The sequence below is a fragment of the Megalobrama amblycephala genome, linkage group LG1 (assembly GCF_018812025.1).
Source record: "Megalobrama amblycephala isolate DHTTF-2021 linkage group LG1, ASM1881202v1, whole genome shotgun sequence".
Classification (NCBI taxonomy): domain Eukaryota; kingdom Metazoa; phylum Chordata; class Actinopteri; order Cypriniformes; family Xenocyprididae; genus Megalobrama; species Megalobrama amblycephala.
The window spans coordinates 28,816,448-28,838,619 of NC_063044.1; the positions used below are offsets into that span (position 1 = coordinate 28,816,448).

Genomic DNA, 22,172 nt, shown 5'->3' on the forward strand with positions numbered 1-22,172 from the left:
AAGAGAATTTCTGATTATTCAAATTACAAATTCAAAATCTAAATGAGACCTATTCAGTAATGTAACTGGTCTCTTTCAGTCCTTGGCATTGTTGCAAACTAGGAGGGCCCCCTAGTTTCCAACATATGACTAATGACAAATTGAAATAAACAGGTAGAACTGAAATGAAGACATTTCTATAAATCAGTTACTCAATTCTCAGACCTCTATTCTTGAGTATGACTTAGCCTGTGCATCAAATGCACAGATGATGGTTGTAAAAGCTAAACAAGACATTTTAAATCTCCGTTTCTGTAAATTTCATTCTCTAATTGACTTGATTGAAGCATAAGTTCTGCATTAAGGATGTGCAGTTACAACAACTATTATAGACAGTTTTATAATTGTAATTATGAAATTGTGTATTTCTATGTTTAAGTATGTGATATATTTAATTATTTATACCACTGGTAAATATACTAGTTATTTAGACTCTTTGCTACTTGCCTTTAACGCATCCAGACCAAGTCTAAATTCCACTATCATAGTGAAGAATCTGGTGATTAAATGAGACCTGTTCACTAAAGATAGGACTCTGAAAGGGAGACCTTCTTTACCACTCGCACTTTTGACATGTTCATCATGTGTTATTTTGTGTTATTCTGTTTTTCCAACAACCCTTTTCCTCATCTTACAATAACACCAAGTTCATCAGTGTTCAAGTATTGAATGGTCACTCAGAGGTTGTTCAGGTGTCCTGCACGCAATGGAGCATCATCAGCTAAATGAATCCTTCACCCATGGAAATTTGACCTGCCCGGCAAACCAGACCTTCTACTTGAAGGTAACCGAGGATTTCTCACAGGATCAATTAAACCTGGGGCGGACACAGGTGTTTCCACAAAGTGTAATGAGACTTTCCTGACACGTTCTGCTCATACTGACCAACACAACAGACTTGGTACAACCAGTCATTCTACAGACAGAATACCACCACAGCCAAGTGCAGGTGGAAGCAAACCTGACCAAGAGGATCACAGACATCATGTCCAGCGGCTGCAGCATCCAGTCAGCACAGTACACACCTAAAGGGACTGTGTGTCACAGAGATGCATCCTGCTGTACTTTCATCTTAATGTTCAACCTGCCTTAATGTTGTTATTTCAGGTGACGACTAGACTCCTGCACCCATCGACTAATGAGCATATGAAAGCATGCACCCAACATACGGAAGCAGGAAATGTCCAAAAGTGGCCCCTCAGGGACTCATTGAATTTGCCCCAAGGGGCCAGGGGCCATCTGTAAGGCTTGATTTTCCTGCTAAACAAAAACTGAGATAAAGTGTCCTGCAATAAAGTAACAAAACTTTAATCTGGAAAGAAGATCTCAAAGAAGTAGCAATGGACAACGCCTTGCCCCCACTCCAAAAGGACAACGCCTCCCCCCACCACACACACACACAAACTCTCCTTCCCCCTGCCTCAAGTCACTGAAAGTTATTCAAAACATATAATGTAACTTGTGTATCTATTGTTTTTCCCTTTTCATGTTTGGTATCATTTAACTTGTCTCAGTGCGATTGGTAAAACGGTCTCAATTTCATAGCAGTCACTAGAATTATGAAGAAGATGGAAAATTAAGGAAAATTCTGTCCTCTTTTTGGGTGGTGTCTCTTCTCCTCTCCCCCAAAACAGGTGTTGGTGTAATAAACATTTACGATCCTTTTGTTCTGGTTCTGGTATAAAAGGTAAAGAGCAAAGCAGTCAGGGGAGATCTTCTGCAGGCCCCCGCAGAGATGGGTGAATGTCTGAGGACATTCACCCATCCCTGTGTATATATGCATTTCTTTGAGTAATCGATATTATGCATTTATCATTTCTGAATTGGCTTCTAATTGTCTAATTGTAATGTAATTGGCATGATATATTTTTACTTGACAAATAAAAGGTTACATTTGGTTGATTCTGTATTATTCTTAATCCATTATTTCTAGTAGATCAAAGCGAAGGTATTACCTCAAATCTGTGTTCAGGATTGTTCATACGAAAGGTTTAATAGATGGAGCATGGGGCACGTCAATTAAGTCCATTTCGATTTCTGACAATCACTGCCTTAAATAAGTTGCAGTTTTCGTAAATATATCAAAACTATGCTTTTTGTTACGAGTAAGCAGAGCGCGACCGACTTAAAGGTAGATATTTACCCTGCATCCAATGTTTAAGGTCAGACTGACGAGTTTGTGTCCGGGAAGAGCAAGTTGGCCAAAGTGACTCTTCTAAAGCGATACCGGGACTGCAGTGAACGAAATAATTGAAGATATAAGGTAATCAGAATAATCGAATATCTAAATTAATACATAACAAATGATTAATTTCTAATTGGAGACACAACCCTTAGAATAAGAATCATTTGAAATTGGAGTCAGATTAAGCGAGTGAAATTAAGTGAACTTAATAGAGGCGCTGAAAAGGCATACACGCGTTAACCTTCCCCGTCCTGTGGGAAACCGTCATTGGACCCATTAGGCGGGCCTTACAGAAGGAACGCTCAGAATTGTCACTAGGAATCAAGACTTCGCCGTGAGGTGGTGTGTGTGTGAGTCCTTTATAGTCCTGGTAATGAGTATCAGCTGGGTGTGGTGATTAGTGTGGAGTGTGCATGGCTGTATGTGGCAACAGGTGATTGGTGGAGTGAGTGCATGTGACTGACAGGGAGGATTATGGGAAATGGAGTCCGGAGTGAACAGGAACAGACTGTGATCGTGACAGTCTATTTCCCTCATATTAAATATAAAACGCATGTGGACTGATATTTTTCCAATGTCTGGACTCCTTTATTAATGGAGCATATAAACAGACGTTTCAATATATTGGTATTAAATGCATTTTCTGAGAATTTATATTTCAAGTTTTTACTGCGAATGTCGAAATGCGCGCTCTTTGGTCCATCAGTGCTTGAGTCACTGATCACATTAGAATAAAATATCTCATAATAAAATACAAAATTGACTGATTTATGAATGTATATGCATAGTTCTCATCAGTCGGAAATACAGATAAACGCTTTCATTTGTTATATTTTTGATCCTGAAAGAAAACAGAACAACAAAAGAGCGAATCATAGGCCTACATGGAGTCTGTACGTGTTAAGCCTCGTTTACACTGCACGCGTGTGCGGCGCGTTACGGCTGCGACGTGGCTACCGGAGCTTATTCGCGGCCACTCTAGTCAATGCTCGTGTTTACACCAGCCACGCCGCGGTGCGTTTGAGAAGCGTCCCAGAAGCTCGCTGCGCCACTTCGCTAAAGATAGGCGCCTCGCCTATTTTTGACGGACGCCGCGTCAAAGACGCGCAGCTCAAATACAAAATAAAGTCAAAATAATCACCCTGAGTAAACTCCTGGTCATATTTCGCATCACTACGATGCCAGAAACTGACGACAAGAGATTCGAAGTTGAAAAACTTGAAATTTCTTTGTTTTTGTTGTCCATAACTGGAATTTTAAGTGTATTAACTTCATCTGTATGGCTACAGCAAAATAAAGTATGGCATAGCAATAAACACAATAAAACCGGACAAAATATAACAATTTAGCCATTAAAAACACGAAAAAAATCAATGAAAAAAACGTCAGACATGCAAATCTCGTGGTATCTGGAATCCAGCCGCTTCGCTTCTGAAATGCTTCTGGTGTGAGTTGACACCGCTCAGAAGACGGAACAAAACCTTGCCGGAGCCGTAATGCAACGCACACGCGTGCAGTGTAAACGAGGCTTTATGCTTCTTACGCGGACTTTTGGGACTCAGTTTTGAACTGGTGTCAAGGCACAATGAATGAAATGCACAAATGGTAATTAAATAGAACCCCTGAAATGAACGAGGGCGAGCTGTTTTATTTTCACAACATTTTGGAACATGAAAATTCATACCGGTAATATCAAGCCACTGAACGAAAAAAACAGCTGGCTGACCCCTAGAGGGGTGGAGAAAAGGGTTGGGGGGTGGAGGGGGTCGGGCTGGGAGGGGGGGCGGCCCCCCTGTTCCAACGTCTATGGTATGTGACTCATTATAGTTTTTTTTAACAATTGCTAGGACAAGGGCTTGACAGTAACACCCGCTAACCCGCCAAATGCGGGTAGATTTCAGCTGTGGCGGGTAAGACCAGAGTAGTCAAATACACGCACGCAGATGTCAAAATGTCGGAGTATGGATATGTGTCAGTATATTATGTACATGCATTCAGCAGCCCAATTAAATGTTTGTATGTCATTTATGTTAATCAAACAACAAAAGATAAATAAATATTAAATAAACCTACTGTATCTGAAAAATAGTTTAGGCTATTTAATTTACTATTGTATTTGTAATTTGCTAAATTGCTTCTTTGTTCTTTTTTGTATAGCCTAATAAAAATAACTTACACAATTATAAAATTTATCATATTATGGTCATATTACCCACCCCTTGCCCACCCATACATACCAGCTGATATACCATGTAGGCCTAGTCTTGATTTAGGTGGTTAATCTGCATTTGAAAGTTTGAAAGGGTTTTAAATCTAGCTAATCAAGTAAAATTACTCAAAATCAAGTAATTTTAGCATGCCAAAGTCAACTTTAATCATATAAAATGTAATTTCCCAACAGCAAAATTATGGCCAGTGAAAATGCTGAGTGGCTAGTAACTTTGGAAAACCACTAGCCACAGTGGCTGGAGAGCAAAAAAGTTAATGTCAAGTCCTGGCTAGGACACATTTTTCAATATTTATGTCACTTTTTCAAAACTCTTCACTCAGTTCTCCAAACCAGCTTTCAGCTTCACAGCAGTTAATTTCACATTCATAATGCACTAAAACTACCAAAACACTTCAATCATGTCTCAAATCATGTCATTTTTTTTTTTTTTTTTTTGCTGTTCAAAATTCACTGCAGTTTGTTACAATGTTCATGTTTACATTAGTGTACAAAATTATTTCTTTATTAAGTTTTATTAAGTTTCCCCTTTTGTATAGATGATGAAAATGATGAAAGACTGACATGTAACTGTTCAGCTACACCTAATTTTTTTGATAGTATTTCATTTTTTTTTAGATTTGGAATATATTTCAATATGATACTACTGTAGAAATGTTGCAAATTTTTGTCTAAATGATAACCGTGTGAATAATTATGAAATGTGTCCTATAGTGATTGAAAAAAAACTGTAATAGCAGCTGTAAATGTGGCCTTATTTATCATTCAAAATTAGTGTTAAACACATTTACACAAACACATGTAGATGGTCAAAGTATCACTGCCTCTATAGGATCGTTCACACCACCATCCTGAGTGACTAAAGACACAGAAACTTAGCAGATACTAAAAACTTAATGAGTTAAACTCTTTTTGTTTAAGATATAATTTAAAACCATGGTCTAAAGATTGAATGATTTGGCCATAACTCATTATTATCCTTGATATTCTAAACATAGGTAATTTCGTGTGTATTTAGAATTGAGCTTGCGGCACCAACCCCCACTGACAATTTACATTTCAATAGGCTTCAAAAACCAGTTTTGTCACAGGTGAGCAGTGATGGGAATAACGGCGTTATAAATAAACGGCGTTACTAACGCCGTTACTTTTTTCAGTAACGAGTAATCAAACGAATTACTTTTTCTCCCGTTACAACGCCGTTACCGTTACTGACCAAAAAATGCTGCGTTACTATAATTGAGCTCACTGAAGCGGTTTTCATCCGAGTAAGCTCTCTCTCAGCCATAGGAGCAGCAAAGTTTTTTTCTCTGGTGTGTGCTGCGGTTAGTCATACACAAATATAATTTTAAACTGATAATAATGTATGATGCGCTGTGTGTGTGTCCGTCAGAGCATGTGCGCGAAGCGCGAGCTCAAACCAGAATACCCTTTTTGATGCTTGATCGAAAATATGTGAAATGAGTTTTTTTCTAGTCGACTAGTAGTTGTTCATTTAAGCTATTAGTTGACTAATCACATTTATATTAATTTAATTTCTTAAATACTGGAGAGAATAAACCATAATAAGGAGCGTTTACATAATAAAGGCTATATAGCACTCAATGGCACGCATAATTGCCATAAAGAACCAGCAAAAGTAATGATTATGAGTGTGACAAAAACAGTAAGGAGACATTTTAATTGTTTATTAATAAAGTAATGTTTTCTGAATCAGTGTCGGCTGCAAAGATGAAGTTGACATTGCTGATTCTCATTGCTGATCATCTGCTCATATGGACGCGCATAATGCACATTTCATTCGGATTAGGCTACATAATCAGAGTAGCCTCTTTCTTTTCGTTTTTAATAACTTCATTTTTGTTAAAGTAGATATTTCAAGCATTCTATAGATATATTTCTCATGTCTGCGAGGCAAGCAGCCTCTGAGTTTCGGTTCATTTAGCCTATGAGACGCGCTCCAGTTCACGCGCCAGTGATCGCGCCCGCGCCTCCATGTCATGATTTTATTGTCTGCTATATTTGCTTGTTATATATTAAATCCAAGCAATTGGTAGACGAAACATTGTTTAAAATTAAGATACAATTTTTACAAAACGAAATTCACTTTAAAGAAAGGCTTTCTACAAAGCAAAACTTATATATTTGCGCATCTTATGATGCATCTTACTCATGCTGTTCACTAACTTTTCATAATCGAATAAATGGATTTAAAACATAACATAGGACTATTTAAACATAAATATGAAACTACGTTTTCTTTAATGGCTACCAACACAGTACAGAGAAATTTCATGTCGTGAGCAAGAGCGGATCATGAGTCAGGAGTCGCATCAAGAATAATTTATTCTTAGACTTATATGTAATATTGGGGGCATTCAATTTATTTGGCATATTTTTATTTATTTTTTATTTTTTTAAAGTAACGCAATAGTTACTTTCCCTGGTAATTAGTTACTTTTATAATGATGTAACTCAGTTACTAACTCCGTTACTATTTGTGAGAAGTAACTAGTAACTATAACTAATTACTTTTTTAAAGCAACGTGACCAACACTGCAGGTGAGGTACAGGCCAAAAGAGCTTACTAACTACAAATACTGTTACCAATGTCTAAGAATCTGTGGAACTTCACAAATAAACTAGAGAAGATTCTGGGATTTACCCAAATTAAATTAAAAAACAGTTTTACCACCGCTAGGATGCATTTCTGTTTAGGATAACTGAGTGAAGAGTTTTGAAAAATTACTTAACCAGCTTTCAGCTTCACAGAAGTTAATTTCACATTCAAAATGCACTAAAACTACTTCATTTATGTCTCAATTCTTCACAAGACTAGCAAAAGTTCCCCCCAACAAACACACTTTGTCGCTCATAAAACAAAACAACAACAACAAAACAGGAGCATTACACAATGTTTTCTTTTGTACTTCTTTACAAAACAAAAATAACATTATCTACTGTTTATAATTCACAGTAGTTTATGTTACATAATCCATGTTAAATTAGATGGTGATGAAACAAAGACTAACACTTGTGTAGGTGTTCAGCTTACATGCAATTATTTTGATTGTATTTGTTGTTTTTTAGATTCAGAATATCTATCAATATGGTGTTACTGTAGAAATGTAGCAAATTTCAGTCTTACTCGTTTTTGTGTTGTGTTAGGTCTTGAACTTATGTTGAACAGTTTTGTAAAGAGTATGTAAGCATGTGCAAATTGGCCTGTATAGAACATAAAGCTTTGGTGATGTTTGTGTCTAAGTGAGAAATTAATTGTATGTTACATGACAAAAAGTTATTTGTCATATAACAAACTGCAGTGAATTATAAACAGTAAAAAGTGTCAATCTTGTTTTGTAAAGAAATTTTACAAAAGAAAACATTGTGTAATGCTCCTGTTTTTTTGACAAAGTGACAAAGTGTGTTTGTTGGGGGAAACCTTTTCTAGTCTTGCGAAGAATGACATGATTTGACACATAAATTAAGTATTTTAGTAGTTTTAGTGCATTTTGAATTTGAGATTAACTGTTGTGAAGCTGAAAGAAATGTGTCCTAGCAGTGGTAAAAATTGTTTTAATTTAATTTGGGTAAATCCCAGCACCTTCTCTTGTTTATTTGAGAAGTTTCACAGGTTCTTCTACATTGGTAACAGTATTGGTAGTTAGTGAGCTTGTTTTCAAACAAGCATTACTCACTGGGAAAATATACCAACAGTCGCCGCTATCTCATGATTTCATTTTCATTTTAACCGCAGCTACCTGCCATTTCGTCATTCTCGCTCTCTTCCCCGTTAAGTTTTTGGAAGCTGTTTTCTGCAGACTTTGGGAATTATTGCTTAACAGTTTATAGACGGAGCCGCAAGGTAACGTCCCAAACGCAATATATTCTTAATGTTTGTTGAGTGACTTGCCACTTATAGTAAGATAACTAACATGTCAAGGTGATTTTTCTGCTTTAAGTTTTTCTATTTATTTTTCCAAGTTTTTGGCATGCTTACTACGCACCAAAAACTAGGAAAAGAGCTCTCTATCACAACAGAGCTCCGTACTAGTTGTCATGTTGTGGTGGGCCGTCCTCCTCATCCGTGTGCGTGCGGAATGTGGATTTCTGCGAAGGATTCACACGGTCTCTGCATCTCCTGCTTGGGTGCTAAACACGCTCAGGCAGCGCTGTCCAACCCTGAGGGCTGTCCTCACTTCGCGATGTTCTCGGTTAAAACCCCGGGAGCAAAGGCTTCACGTTGCAGTAGCTGGGAAGTCGGACCCATGCCTCTCTGCTCAACCCAGAGAGGAACTGATGGATTGTCCACAGGCCTCCAGCTCCTGATGATGATGGAGAAGGTGTCACCCGTCCTTCCCACGCTGTTTGAAGATCCGTTAGCGGGAGAGGAAAATGACGATGGTGAAGTGTGAAGATGAAGATGCTATTCTTCCCCAGATGCAGTCGCATCCGCCTAGTGCACAGGATGAGAGCTCACCCTCCCCTGTGCAGATGGATACAGATCTACTGGAGGTCTGTCGCAGGGACACGGCTAGACTGTCGATCGACTGGCCATCCCAACCAGACCTGTATGATGGAAAGAGACTTCCATCACGTCTCCCTCCAGCGAGGCAGTTTATTCCAGCCATCCCGGATTGTGTGGCTGAAATGAAAAGGTTTTGGTATAAGTCTTTTTCCCCCGAGTACCTGTTAAGGGCTTCTCGAGACTAGATGTTCAGGGAATGGAGGATTTGGGGATGGTGGATCCTCCCCCTGTAGAATCATCTGTGGCGGATCATTTGGATCTGAGTCGCAGGGCAGCACTCTCTTCAGCCGGGCCGCGCTGCCAGGGAAAACAGAGCGCTTCGCCGCCTCTGTTTTTCAAAAGATTTATAAATCTTCTGCACTGGTCGTCCATGCTTTGAACACGACGTCCCTCCTTACAGCCTATCAAGTGGAGTTATTATAGGAGATGGGGCGTCAGCTGGACTCTGGTTCTCCCAACCCATCGCTCTAGGAGGAGATATGCGTCATCGCAGATTTAAACCTGCGCACGTCCCGCGGAGCAGTTCAAAGTTGCGGTCAGAGTATTTTCTTAGCAGTTGTGGGAGAGACCTACAAGGTTTGTTCTGAGGGAGGAAAGACAAAAGAGCACAAGCATCTCATCACAAATAAAGTTTTCTCTGCCACATCCAGGCCAAGAGCTGAGGGCGCAGAGTGGGATAAAAATAAAAGGTAACACTTTACAATACTGGTGCACTAATATGCATTAATTCATGCTTAACTAATGCACAGATTATCATGTGTTAATGTATGACTCATGAAGAACTAAGCCATTAATTAATGATTACTGCATCAGCAACTAATAAAGAGTCAATATGATTAATAAATTAAGCAATATATGAATTGTTATTAATTAAATGTTTCATGATGTATTAATTCCTTAATAACTTATTTTATTAACTAATAGTGTAAGTTAATGTGTTAATTACCACAATTGGTCAAAGCCGTGTACTTCAACTTCCAGTTGTATGCTTTAATTAATCATTAACTAATGATTTGAAAATGTATCATTATGTTATGACTTTACTTGTTGAGGCACATGACTATTAAGTAATTGTTAAGTAATATGTCATTATGGTTTTGATATCTACACTAGGCCATGGATTTCAATTTCCAACTATCTACAACTGTGATTCCACTGTACCAGATAAACTGTTGCGTCCAGAACCTTGTTGTTCATGGCACAGGAATGTGTCAGGTTAATCTTGAGGTCAAGTATTCAAAGGCAGAACACTGAGAACATGTGGCCAGGCGCTGCTATTTCGTAACACACAGTGACAAACAGTAACACACGTTACACTGCAAAAAATGCTGTTCTTACTTAGAATTTTTGTCTTGTTTTTAGTCAAAATATCTTAAAGTTCTTAAATCAAGAAGCATTTTCTTGACAAGTAAAAATTATTTTCTTGTTTTCATGAAAAATAAATCAAAATTAAGCACGTTTTTCCTTAAAACAAGCAAAATAATCTGCCAATGGGGTAAGCAAAATAATCTTAGTCCAAACTGAAAACAAGATTATATATCTTATTCTTGGTTTGAAATAAGATTATCTTGCTTACCCCATTGGTAGATTATTTTGCTTGTTTTAAGGAAAAACTTACTTAATTTTGACTTATTTTTCCTGAAAACAAGAAAATAATTTTTACTTGTCAAGAAAATGCTTCTTGATTTAAGAACTTTAAGATATTTTAAGAGATTTGCAGTGTAAAGACCAGACAAAGACAATAGAACCCATTATAATCAGTGAAAGTGATGCTACACTGGACACAACACAACAAAACATCACTTCTGTTATGAAGGACAAATGGACTTGCAATGGTCTGTCATGTAAACAGCTGTTGAGGCATGACTTGATAATGGTCGCATCCAGTTTAAACACAGTGTAACAGCAGTCAGTAGTTCAGATTCTGGTGTGCTGATATTTGTGTGCAGCCCAACTTACCCATCCTTCAAACACATTCTCTGTCATTACACTCACTGCATGTGCAACTGTCAAAACCCATTAATAACATATTACTTAACAATTAGTTAATAGTCATGTGCCTCAACAAGTAAAGTCATAACATAATGATACATTTTCAAATCATTAGTTAATGATTAATTCAACCAGACAACTGGAAGTTGCAGTACATGTCTTCAAACCATTGTGGTAATTAACACATTAACTTACACTTTTAGTTAATAAAATATGTTATTAAGGAATTAATGCATTGACACATTTAATTAATAACAATTCATATATTACTTAATATATTAATCATATAGAAACTTTATTATTTTCTGATGCAGTAATCATTAATTAATGGTTTATTTCTTCATGAGTCATATAATTTAACACATGGTTATCTGTGCATTAGTTAAGCATGAATTAATGCATATTTAGTGCACCAGTATTGTAAAGTGTTACCAAATAAAAAAATATCACAAAAGATTAAAACAATCACAAAAAATGATGAATATAACTGGAGCGTTATTCCCCCCTTTCACCACTAGAGTGTACCACAGTATCACTAGTGAGCAAAGCTGGGAAGAGCTCACTCGCTGCTCAGGCGGAGAACTGACGTGCATGTGCAGTTTATCCCTGGGTTTTAACCACGATAGACAGAGGATACAGACTTCAATTCACTGTAAAACCTCCTGTGTTCAATGGAGTGCTAATTTCAGTGGCCCAAGGGGAAGCAGCTCAGATTTTAGAGGAAGAAATATCCTCTTTAACGAGAAAAGGAGTGATAAGAGTGATTCCAACGGAGGAAAGCCAGATGGGCTTCTACTCCCGTTATTTTGTGATTCCCAAACGATGGGGAGGTCTCTGTCCCATTTTAGATTTATGGGTCCTCAACAAACACCTCAGAAAATACAAATTCAAAATGGTTTTGCTCAGAACTTTGTGTCAAAGTATTCATCAAGAGGATTGGTTCACCTCAGTGGACCTCCAGGATGCATATTTTCACGTAGATATTTTTCTTGCTCACAGGAAATATCTGTGGTTCACTTATCAGCTCTGATGTCGTTAAGGAGTCAGAGTTTCATCATATCTGGATGATCTGCTCATCTGCGCGCCGTCCCCGCGGCAGGCGGAGAGCGATACATACACACTAGTGACACATCTGGAGAGATTAGGTTTCAAGATAAACCGGACGAAGAGTTGTCTAAATCCTTCACAGGAAATAGTCTACTTGGGTCTCAGGCTGAATTCAGTGATGTTTCGAGCGTTCCTATCAGAGGAACGCATCAAGACATTTCTCAGCTGCCTCTCCCTCTTTCAACGAGGGAGTTTAGTCTCTTTCAGAATGTGCCTTCGACTACTGGGTCTGATGGCCTTACAGTGTCAGTGGTTCCCCTGGGACTGCTGCGAATGAGGGATTCACAGGGCATTCGCCCCACAAGCCGTCTCAGCCGCAGAGTGCACGTCTCACCATAATGCATGAGCGTTCTCTGACATTGGAGAGCCCCGTCTTTTCTCAGGACAGGATGCCCTCTGGGTCCTGTTATATTGAGGAAAGTGGTGACAACAGATGCATCTCTCATGGGCTGGGGGGCGGTCTTCAAGGGCAGAACAGTGAGGGGAGTTTGGTCTCCTGCACTGAGAGAGAAGCACATACATTTTCTAGAACTACTGACAGTGTTACTAGCTCTGAGACATTTTGTGCATCTCCTCAAGAATCATCATGTATTGGTCAGGACAGACAATACAACGGTGATAGCCTACATAAATCGACAGGGAGGAGTGTGTTCTCACAAGCTTCACTTGTTAGCGAAAGACCTGATTATGTGGAGCAGCAGGACCCTCCTGTCATTACGCACGATGCATGTTCCAGGAATCATGAACGGGGGAGCAGATTTACTGTCCAGAGAGCTAGTTTTATCCTCAGAAACTAGCTCTCTGGGCCTCTGGGCCTGGGACTGTGATTGAGACAATTCAAAATCAATTCAAAACGCCAGGGCTGCCTCAAAGTGTTCTTTATATAATCTCAAATGGAGGGTGTTTGAGGGTTGGTGCGCAGATAGGAACATCATTACTTTCTTGTGTTCTGTTTCGGATGTGCTGTTTTTTTACAGGACCTATATAAGGGCAGACCCTTTTCTACGGTTAAAGTTTTTCTGTCTGCTATCTCAGCATGTCATGTAGGTCTTAACTCGGGTAATATTGGCCAGCACCCTCTCGTCTGTCGATTTATGAGAGGGGCACTTCGGTTACACCCAGTATCGAAGCCGCTGGTCCCACCCTGGGACTTGTCCATGGTTCTGAACGCGCTCTCAAAAGCCCCTTTCAAGCCCATTGATAAAATTGCCTTGAAGCTAGTCACTTCAAAGATGGCTCTGTTACTTTCTCTCACTACAGCAAAAATGTGAGTGAACTACATGCTTTATAAGTTCACTCCTCATGTATGATGTTCGCTCCGGGTGTTCAAAAAGTCACTTTTAGCTAACCCCTCGTTTGTACCCAAAGTGTTTTATCACGCTGGTGCAGTTCAATCAGTGGACCTGCTAGCTTTTCATCCACCACTCTTTGCATCACCAGAGGAGGAGAGGTTACACAGTTTATGTCCGGTTCGTACTCTGCATATGTATGTTCAGAGAACCCGCACACTTCTTAAGAGCAATCAGCTATTTGTCTCGTGGGCTGACTCTTACAGAGGATCTCCCGTCAACGCCTTTCTCACTGGGTGGTGGAGGCTATCATATTATGTTACAATAATGTGAATTTAGAGCCCACAACAGGACAACGAGCACACTCTACTAGAGGCATGGCTACTTCCTGGGCTCTGTTTAGAGTCATCTCTATTCAAGAAATTTGCGTGGCAGCCAGCTGGTCTTCTCCGCACACTTTTGCTCGTTTCTATAGACTGGATGTGACAGAACCCTCTCTGGCCGACTCAGTCCTGGGAGTGAGTAGTCAGGTTGTTTAATGCAGTTTTATTAAAGGGCGAATTTCTCATATTATTCTGTTTTCACCTCCGTCGGGAGCTATGATTCAGATAATTACACAGCCTTTCTCAGCATATCGGCAATACGGGAATTGTCTATATCCCATAGTGAGATACTGAGCGAATGTTAGAAAGACAATGTTAGGTTACTGATGTAACCCTGGTTCTCTGATAACATGAAGTGAGGTATCTCACAAACATTGCCCTCCTTGCCTGTCCTGCATGGAGAAGAGATATGCGGAGAATGACGAAATGGCAGGTAGCTGCGGTTTATATACAGGGAAGCGGGACTCCCTGATCGATGCAGCAAATGGTCTGCCATGGTTGACAGACATGGTGTTATTGGTGCTTCTGCGATCGGCCACGCCCTGAGGCGGTCCCATAGTGAGATACCCCACTTCATGTTATCAGAGAACCAGGGTTACGTCAGTAACCTAACATTTTTATTGTATGAATAAAATGTCTTATGAATCATTGAATCATACATCTGAGAGTAACTGAGTCTCCAGTGAACACTGAACTCTGTGGCTCAACAGTCAGAGTTGGTTTGAGAAAATCTATCGATATAAAATTATTGGGAATTTGGGAGCATGAGTTGTGAAATGTTTTCAACAGATGATCTCATTCTCTCACTGGTAAATTATTAATGTATTTTGGTTTCATAGACAATGTAAGAAACATTACAGGGTCAAAAAGGCCAACATTATGGACAATGCAAAAACATAAAAGACAATACAGGTTCAAACTCACAATCTTTGTGTTAATGATCTAGAGCTCGACCCACAGTGTCACAGCACCAACATCTACACCAGCAGTCACAGAGACACACCGTTCAACAAAGTGTTGTGCAGCTGCAGCAGTTTACATGAACATTTAAAATGATCTACAGTAGATGATAGTGTTGGATAAACTGGTGTTGTTTCTGACCAGTAGGTGGTGCTGTCACCAAACCTGACATCTGCTCAGAAAAATGGACAGACAAATCTATATTCAATAAGAATTCAAAGAAAATCTTTGTTTTGAGGATTGGTGGAAAAGAGGTATTTGTTGCACATGATGGATACGAATGGATGTTTTTGGATTTATAGTGATTTATTTACCAAATTCAATTATAACTGAGAAAAAAGATTATATGAAAGTTATTAGTGTTCCTTTACCAATGATCAGTATGTTAAAAGATTTGTTTTTAAACATATTTTTATGGTCATTCAGATATTTGATCTTAATTTAGGCAAGGTAAGGAGTGAACACAAATAAGATTATAAGGAATTGTGCAGGAAAGCTATCCTGGTCGTATAAGAAGAGATTATATTATATCTTTTCGTTGTATGAGAGGAAACTCAGCGCTGTTTTACATGGTTAAAACAATCATATTAAACACATTTGAGTGTGTTGAAAGTGTTATAATGTTACTCTGTGTGTTCACTCTGTGGCTGCTGTAAGAGACTTGTTGCACACTGCAGTAATCTAGATTGATATTAAAATCTCAAAACTGGATGAGTTGTGTTGATAAATGACATGCTATTACTTTAAAAATATATTGTATGATGGAGAAAGCTCTGATTATGTTATTGACAAAGCAGTGTTGTCTCTAAGGCATGGTAAAAACATGGTACTCGAGGTAATTCAAGAAAAGTGATTCAAACAATAAGACTGTGTTGAGCAATATAACAATGGTTAGTTTTTTAGATAAATGTATCCAAACAGTTGCTCATCTGTCTAATAAAACATAATATATTAAAGCATCTGGTGTTTCCATGGTTTCTACAAAAGTAAAACTGGAAATCGAGGGGAATGCGGATATGATGTCATTAACAGGCGACACAATGACACGGTCCGTGTCCTGCTTAAAACTGCTGATTTGTCTGGATTTAAACATTGTTGGAAACGTTTGGGATAATGTAAGTACACAAGTCAACAAAATATATAACTGTTTTAGTGGTTTTAGGATATTTTAATCTAAAAATCTTACATATTGTGCCTTTAAAAGGGTTCAAAGTTATAAACAAAAGAAAACTGGAGCCGCATGTTTAGTGCTTTAACCTAAAAATCTGTCAAAATCAACCACTTCTGTGGAGAAACACTTAAAACTGCTTTGAAAAGAAATCACTCATTAATAACATGATAAACTTGTGTGTGTTTATGAAGAGATGATCAAACTCACCTGATACTGTCAGTGTAACTTCATCACTGAGTTGTGATCTGCGTGATCCTCCTCTCTCTGATCCTTCACAGGAGTATTTACCAGCGTCAGACACAGAAACAGGCCTGAATGTGTGTTCCTGTAGTTCAGTGGAAACCTTGAATAAACCTTCTTTATACCAGTAGTAACTCCAGCTAGTGACTCCTTCATCATATATGTCACATCTGAGAGTAACTGAGTCTCCAGTGAACACTGAACTCTGTGGCTCAACAGTCAGAAATGGTTTGGGAGGATCTGTCAATATAAAGTCAGTGAAGCATGAGATGTGAAAGTTTTTCAGCAGATCTCATTCTCTCTCTGGTAAATTATTAGTGCATTTTTATTTCACAGACAATGTAATAAAGCTGCTGGAAACAAGAAACAAACAAGGTGAACATTCAGTCAGCGCAATGCAAAGAGTTAAAGGACAGCAACTGTTCAAAGGTTCAAAGATCACCCTATGTGGGGTTCAGTCATGATCACCAGCTGGAGAGCTCTTGATAGTCACCAGAGGACACTCCACCCCAGACCATTGCCACTCTATCATGGACTACATTTCCCAAAACAGCCGTTACATTCAGCTGTGTCTCATTAATCTTGTTAACTCTGTGTATAAGCCTGGTTTTCTCAGTCACTCTCTGTGAAGTCTTGTGTGTGTCATCACTGCATTTCTGAGCGCAACATTGTTCATCTGTTTCCCTGGTTTGACCCTTTTCTAGTGATGGGCAGATCGAGGCTTCGTGAAACACTGAAGCAGTTGAAGCAAATGTGCCGTAGTTGAAATTTCGAGCTGTTTTGAAACGTTTTGAAACAGTGATCACGTAATGAAGCCTCGTTTACTGAAATCACGTGACTTTGGCAGTTTGACACACGCTCCGAATCACTGATTCGAAACAAAAGATTCATAAAGCTTTGAAGTTTAATGAATCAGTGTTTTGAAATCGCCCATCACTACCCTTTGTTCTCTGGATTTGCCCTGTTTCTCTGTCTCGTGGTCTGCCTGAGTTCCTGTCCTGATATCTGTTTGGACTGTTTATGAACTGCAAAAAAGTTCATCAACTGTCAAAAAACAACACAGTTCTTAAAAACATTGGTAACAGGACACTTGATATATATATATATATATATATTTTTTTTTTTTCTCCCAACTATGGAAGTCAAAGGCTACCGTCAACTGTTTTGTTGAGATCAATACTTTGTTCTTCAATTCTTTGTTGTTTGATTTAATCAGCAGTGGAGATGAACCCAACTATGGAAGTCAAAGGCTACCGTCAACTGTCTGGTTACAGCATTCTTTAAAAATATCTTTTATGTTCAGCAGAAGAAAGAAACTCACACAGGTTTGGAACATGAGGGTGAGTAACAACAACATTTTCATTTTTTGGTGTCATATCCCTTTAAGATATTTTAATAAACAATGCAAAAGTTCTGATATTGTTAGTCACACTGATATATTTTGAAAATGTTTCCTCTTTTAAGCTCGATATTGAGCTTGGATAAATAACAGATGGAAAGACTGAGAAGTTGAAAGCTGAATCTACCCTGGAAAGGAGTAATTTTCTCTTTTAGAGGAGATGGAAGACCAAGAAGATGTTATGAAAGTGTGTCTTTACTTACACACACATCTCTTGTTTAATTTATTATAACAAATATTCATTAATATGACTTGACGTGAAGGAGGACAGATGCAGGTAATTGCACATGTCGATCTCTGACTAATAATGGTACATAAAAATAAATAATAATCACTAGTTCAGTGTAATTCATGTTGGCAACACTTTGAATGAATACTGTCGTTAATGGCTAGTGCATTACAGATGCATTTGTCTCATGAAGAAAACAACATTCCATAGATCTTGAAAATCGACTGTTATAACAGATTTAAAATTGTTTATTTGTCTGATTTGGAAAGTTTTATCTTATCTGACATTTTATAAGTTGATCTTATGTTATGAGAAATGTTATTTGCTAGTCTTGACTGTGTATGATTGTTTCAATCAATCAAGGTGTAGTTGTTGGTAACACTTTAATGTTTACTGTATTGTAGATAATAGCATTACAAAGCATTTGTGTCATTTAATCATCTAAATTAACTTTATGAAATTGAGATTTAGAGCATTTTGTTGTGCCTCTTTGAATGCATTGTTCTCTACCCTGACAAAATTTGACTATAAATTAAATTAAAAACATTTTTACTTCTTGTCTGTTTTATTTCAATTTTGTAGAATTACAAATGGATGGTAATGCTTAATATTGTTGTATGAACATTAATTAGCAATGATAATTTTCAGTTTCACTTATTGTGTTTAAATGACACATTTGTGTGTTAAATTTGTGTAGTCCCTGAGCACTCAAATTCTGCACAACAAGTGTCATTTTTAACACATCTCTTTTTGCAGTCTTTTTGAATTACGTATGTGTTACCCTTCTAATAAATACTGTGTTTGGATCCTCAACCATTGTGTCTCAGAGCAGCACATGAGAGCTCAAACCCACATCCTTTAGGTTAATAGTCCTGAGCTTAAAGCAGGGTTTCACACCACCAACACCTACATCGACACCAGCAGTCAAAGAGACACACAGTATCAGATAACAAAGTGTTGTAAATTGTTGTTGTAGTTTAAAGGACTTTGTTACTGCAGGTCCAGAAACTCATTTTTATTAAATCTGTTCAAAGTTTTTGTGGTGTCTGTAGAGTTACTAATTTTCAAGACAAAAGTCAAAAGATATTTTGTTTTTCTATATTCTTCATAACAAAATTTAACTGTGCAATATTTCTGAGGAAATTGGCATTTTTGTGAGTGAATGTTTTTGGTGTTTTTGTCACACCTCAGAACTGTCTGTGTGGTTTTACTAGTCACAACACATGAATCATTTATATAACTTGTTTAAAAAGATGTATTTATAATCATGACACTCCTTTTCTTTCCTGGGGTCGGATTCATGAAAATCTTCTTAAAGAAGTTAAGAAAGTTCTTAAGATAAATTATTAGAAATTTAAGTCAGGTTGGAGGTTATCCTGACTTTAAGAAGTTTTTTACGCTGATTTTTAAGAACATTCTTTTCAGGAATATGAATGCTTAAATTCTTAAATTTCTTAAATTCTTTAATACTTAAATTTTTTCTGAAGCACAATTTTTTTTAGAAATAAGATAAGAGCAATCTTAAACGTTTTTTGGGAATACAATATATATATATATATATATATATATATGTGTGTGTGTGTGTGTGTGTTTCTTGAGAAAATAAGAAGAAAATAGCAGTGAAGATGAATTTTAGTGAAGTTCACAACGTAATTTCGGGAGGAGTGAACCCATCTAATCTTTAAATTAGTGAAACTCAAACATAATCTCAAGAGGAGGGAACCCTAATCTTTCAATTACATCCAGAGCATATAAGCAGCTACTCACCCTGCTCTGGCATCAGTTGTTTCGATATCCCTCCACCTCCCCAACTCCACCACATAAATTAAGCATCTCATCTATCGTACTCCTCTTTCATGCAATAGTAGTCCCTGGGGGGTATATCCAAGCTCGAGTTGAAGCTGCTTCCTCGAGCCCCTCCACAGCGGACAGCAAGCCAAATACGCTTAACCTTATTAGCTTAAAGATTTTATGAGGAAACGAACTCGTGAAATCTCAAGAATATTTCATGAATCCTGCCCCTGGTTTGTAACAGAATCACCCATTTGTGATGAAATTTATGGATCAAATTCACTCACCTTCAGTGTGTCCAGAGTGGATGTTTGAAATCAGCACTGAAAACACAAAGTAAAAAACTCATGAAAGATTAAATGTCTCAAGAAAAGATCATCAAACTCATCCATTGGTTATCCTGATTTTTTATTTCTGTGGGATCTTATTTTCAAAGTTCTTCTCATGAGGGACCGGCTGTGTTTCTCTTAGTTTCTCTGTGACGTCTTCTGTTTGTAAATTAGCTTCAGGTATAAGGTCTGTCCCACAGACAGAAATGTGGGTTCAGATTCTCTGAAGATCAACAGACTAACATCATTGATGAAGATCTGTGATAAACTGCTACCTTCAGTAAATTCTTCTCCTCACAAGATCTCTGGTCAAGCTACTTATTTTATGTATTAGAGAAATTGAATACATTGGTGAGGCACCCAAACAACAGCTCAGCCAAATACAGGAAAATCTCACATTATATTATTACAGTGTGAACATGGAGCTGATCAACTCTGTATTATACTTTAGCCATTTTATAAATGCATATTCTTTCTTTGCTTGTGAAACACTATAATTTCACTCTCACATGTTTTTTTTAGCATCACAACACAGAAATGTTTAATTTCTATAGTGACTGGGAGGGGACATGTTCGGTTTACTTTACTTGTCGTAGCTATGACATATTAACTGGTGGGAACGTGATAATATGTATCATAATATGTCGTGGCCACGACAAAACTGTATGAATCTGACATGTCCCCTGCCGTCACTGTAAATTTCTCTTTAAATGTTTCACTGATTTGTCTGGATGAATGTTTCTGTAAAACACTTCTAGGGTCTGAAAACAGTGACAGTAATAACGATGAACTCATATTAAGATATTTTGTGCATTAGACTGCATATATGTCCAGATAAACACTGAGACATCCATCTGATATTTCATAGATTTCATCATTACAGCAGAGAGAAACTTGATCAGGAAACTTGAAGCCAACGGTCTGATCTAAAGTCTGATTAAAGCTAAACTCTTTCTAACTAGTGAACTTCTACTGAAGACTAACTAGTGAACATCTACTGAAGACTAACTAGTGAACTTCTACTGAAGACTAACTAGTGAACATCTACTGAAGACTAACTAGTGAACGTCTACTGAAGACTAACTAGTGAACGTCTACTGAAGACTAACTAGTGAACATCTACTGAAGACTAACTAGTGAACATCTACTTAAGGCATCACGAACAGCAAACTGTACAAAACAAACCAACAGAACTGATTCAACAAACACTATTAAAAAACACAAAACTGAGTGACTGAACGAACAGACTGACCCAAACACAGCAGAGTTCATTTCTCTTTCACAAACAGCACTAACTGCACACTTAATCTCTCAAGATCGTCTTTCACTCATATATCATCAACTAGAGCTGGATCTGAAACACTGAGAGCAACATAAAAAAATAAATAAATCCAAAAACACTAAATAACTTTAGATCCTGTTCATAATATAAGAGCAATGGACATGAAACACATGCGGAGGAAATAATACTCACAGAGCACAAGAGGAAGTTGACTGAGCTCCATACTGACTGAATAATGACAGACGGTTAAAGACAGACTGAGTTAAAGCCTCAAGACTTCCTGATACCTGCAGTCAGATCTTTAGGAACATTATGACAGATTAAAGACATACAAATGTACCTCATGTGTTACAGAAAACCTGATAATGTTGATAATCTTGTAACATGTTTTCAGAAAATGTCACACAAGTTTATGCTGAAATGTTGTCAGGACTCATTCAGGATCAAACTAAACAGCATCAGTTTGCCATTATGAGAAGACGTAATTTTGTGTGTTGGACAAGGAAAAGTAAACATTACTTTGATATTTATTGTAATGATGGTATTAGCTGTATTGATAAGTTAAGAAGCAGAAGCTGGTGAACATCTGCTGTTCCTCCACACTGGTTAAAGAACAAACCAAACCTCGACTATGAGCTCAACTCTGTTTCTATTATCAGGCCTCTGACAATAAGAGTGTCGAGTTTGGCACTGATATATTTGTACTTGTGAACAGTTTAATATTCATACTGTTATGATTTCCTGATTGGTCTAGAGGAACACAACAGGGGGTGAATGAGTGTGCAGGATGTGTAAAAATAATCATGAGTGAAATCAATGGCTGTACAAAAAAAAAGCATGTTCAAGAATTATTTCAAATTGTTATATTCTTTTATATATAGTTATTTTATATTCTCTTCATATAAATGTAATAATTACTGTAGATTACAGTAGTTTCATGCTGCAAAATCTAAACTATCGAGAGATAAAAACTTGATTCATTATAGTCAGAGGGTCACGATTCTTCTGCTTTTATGGGACA

At 37.7% G+C, this 22,172-nt stretch overlaps 1 protein-coding gene across 1 annotated transcript in view; it reads right to left on the minus strand.

Annotated features, from left to right (window-relative positions):
- The window catches only part of LOC125266935 (obscurin-like), a 251,851-nt gene that overhangs the window by 62,267 nt on the left and 167,412 nt on the right, over positions 1–22,172 (minus strand). The window contains 1 exon segment of the mRNA XM_048188075.1: positions 16,089–16,361. Coding sequence (XP_048044032.1) covers positions 16,089–16,361 — 273 coding nt within the window.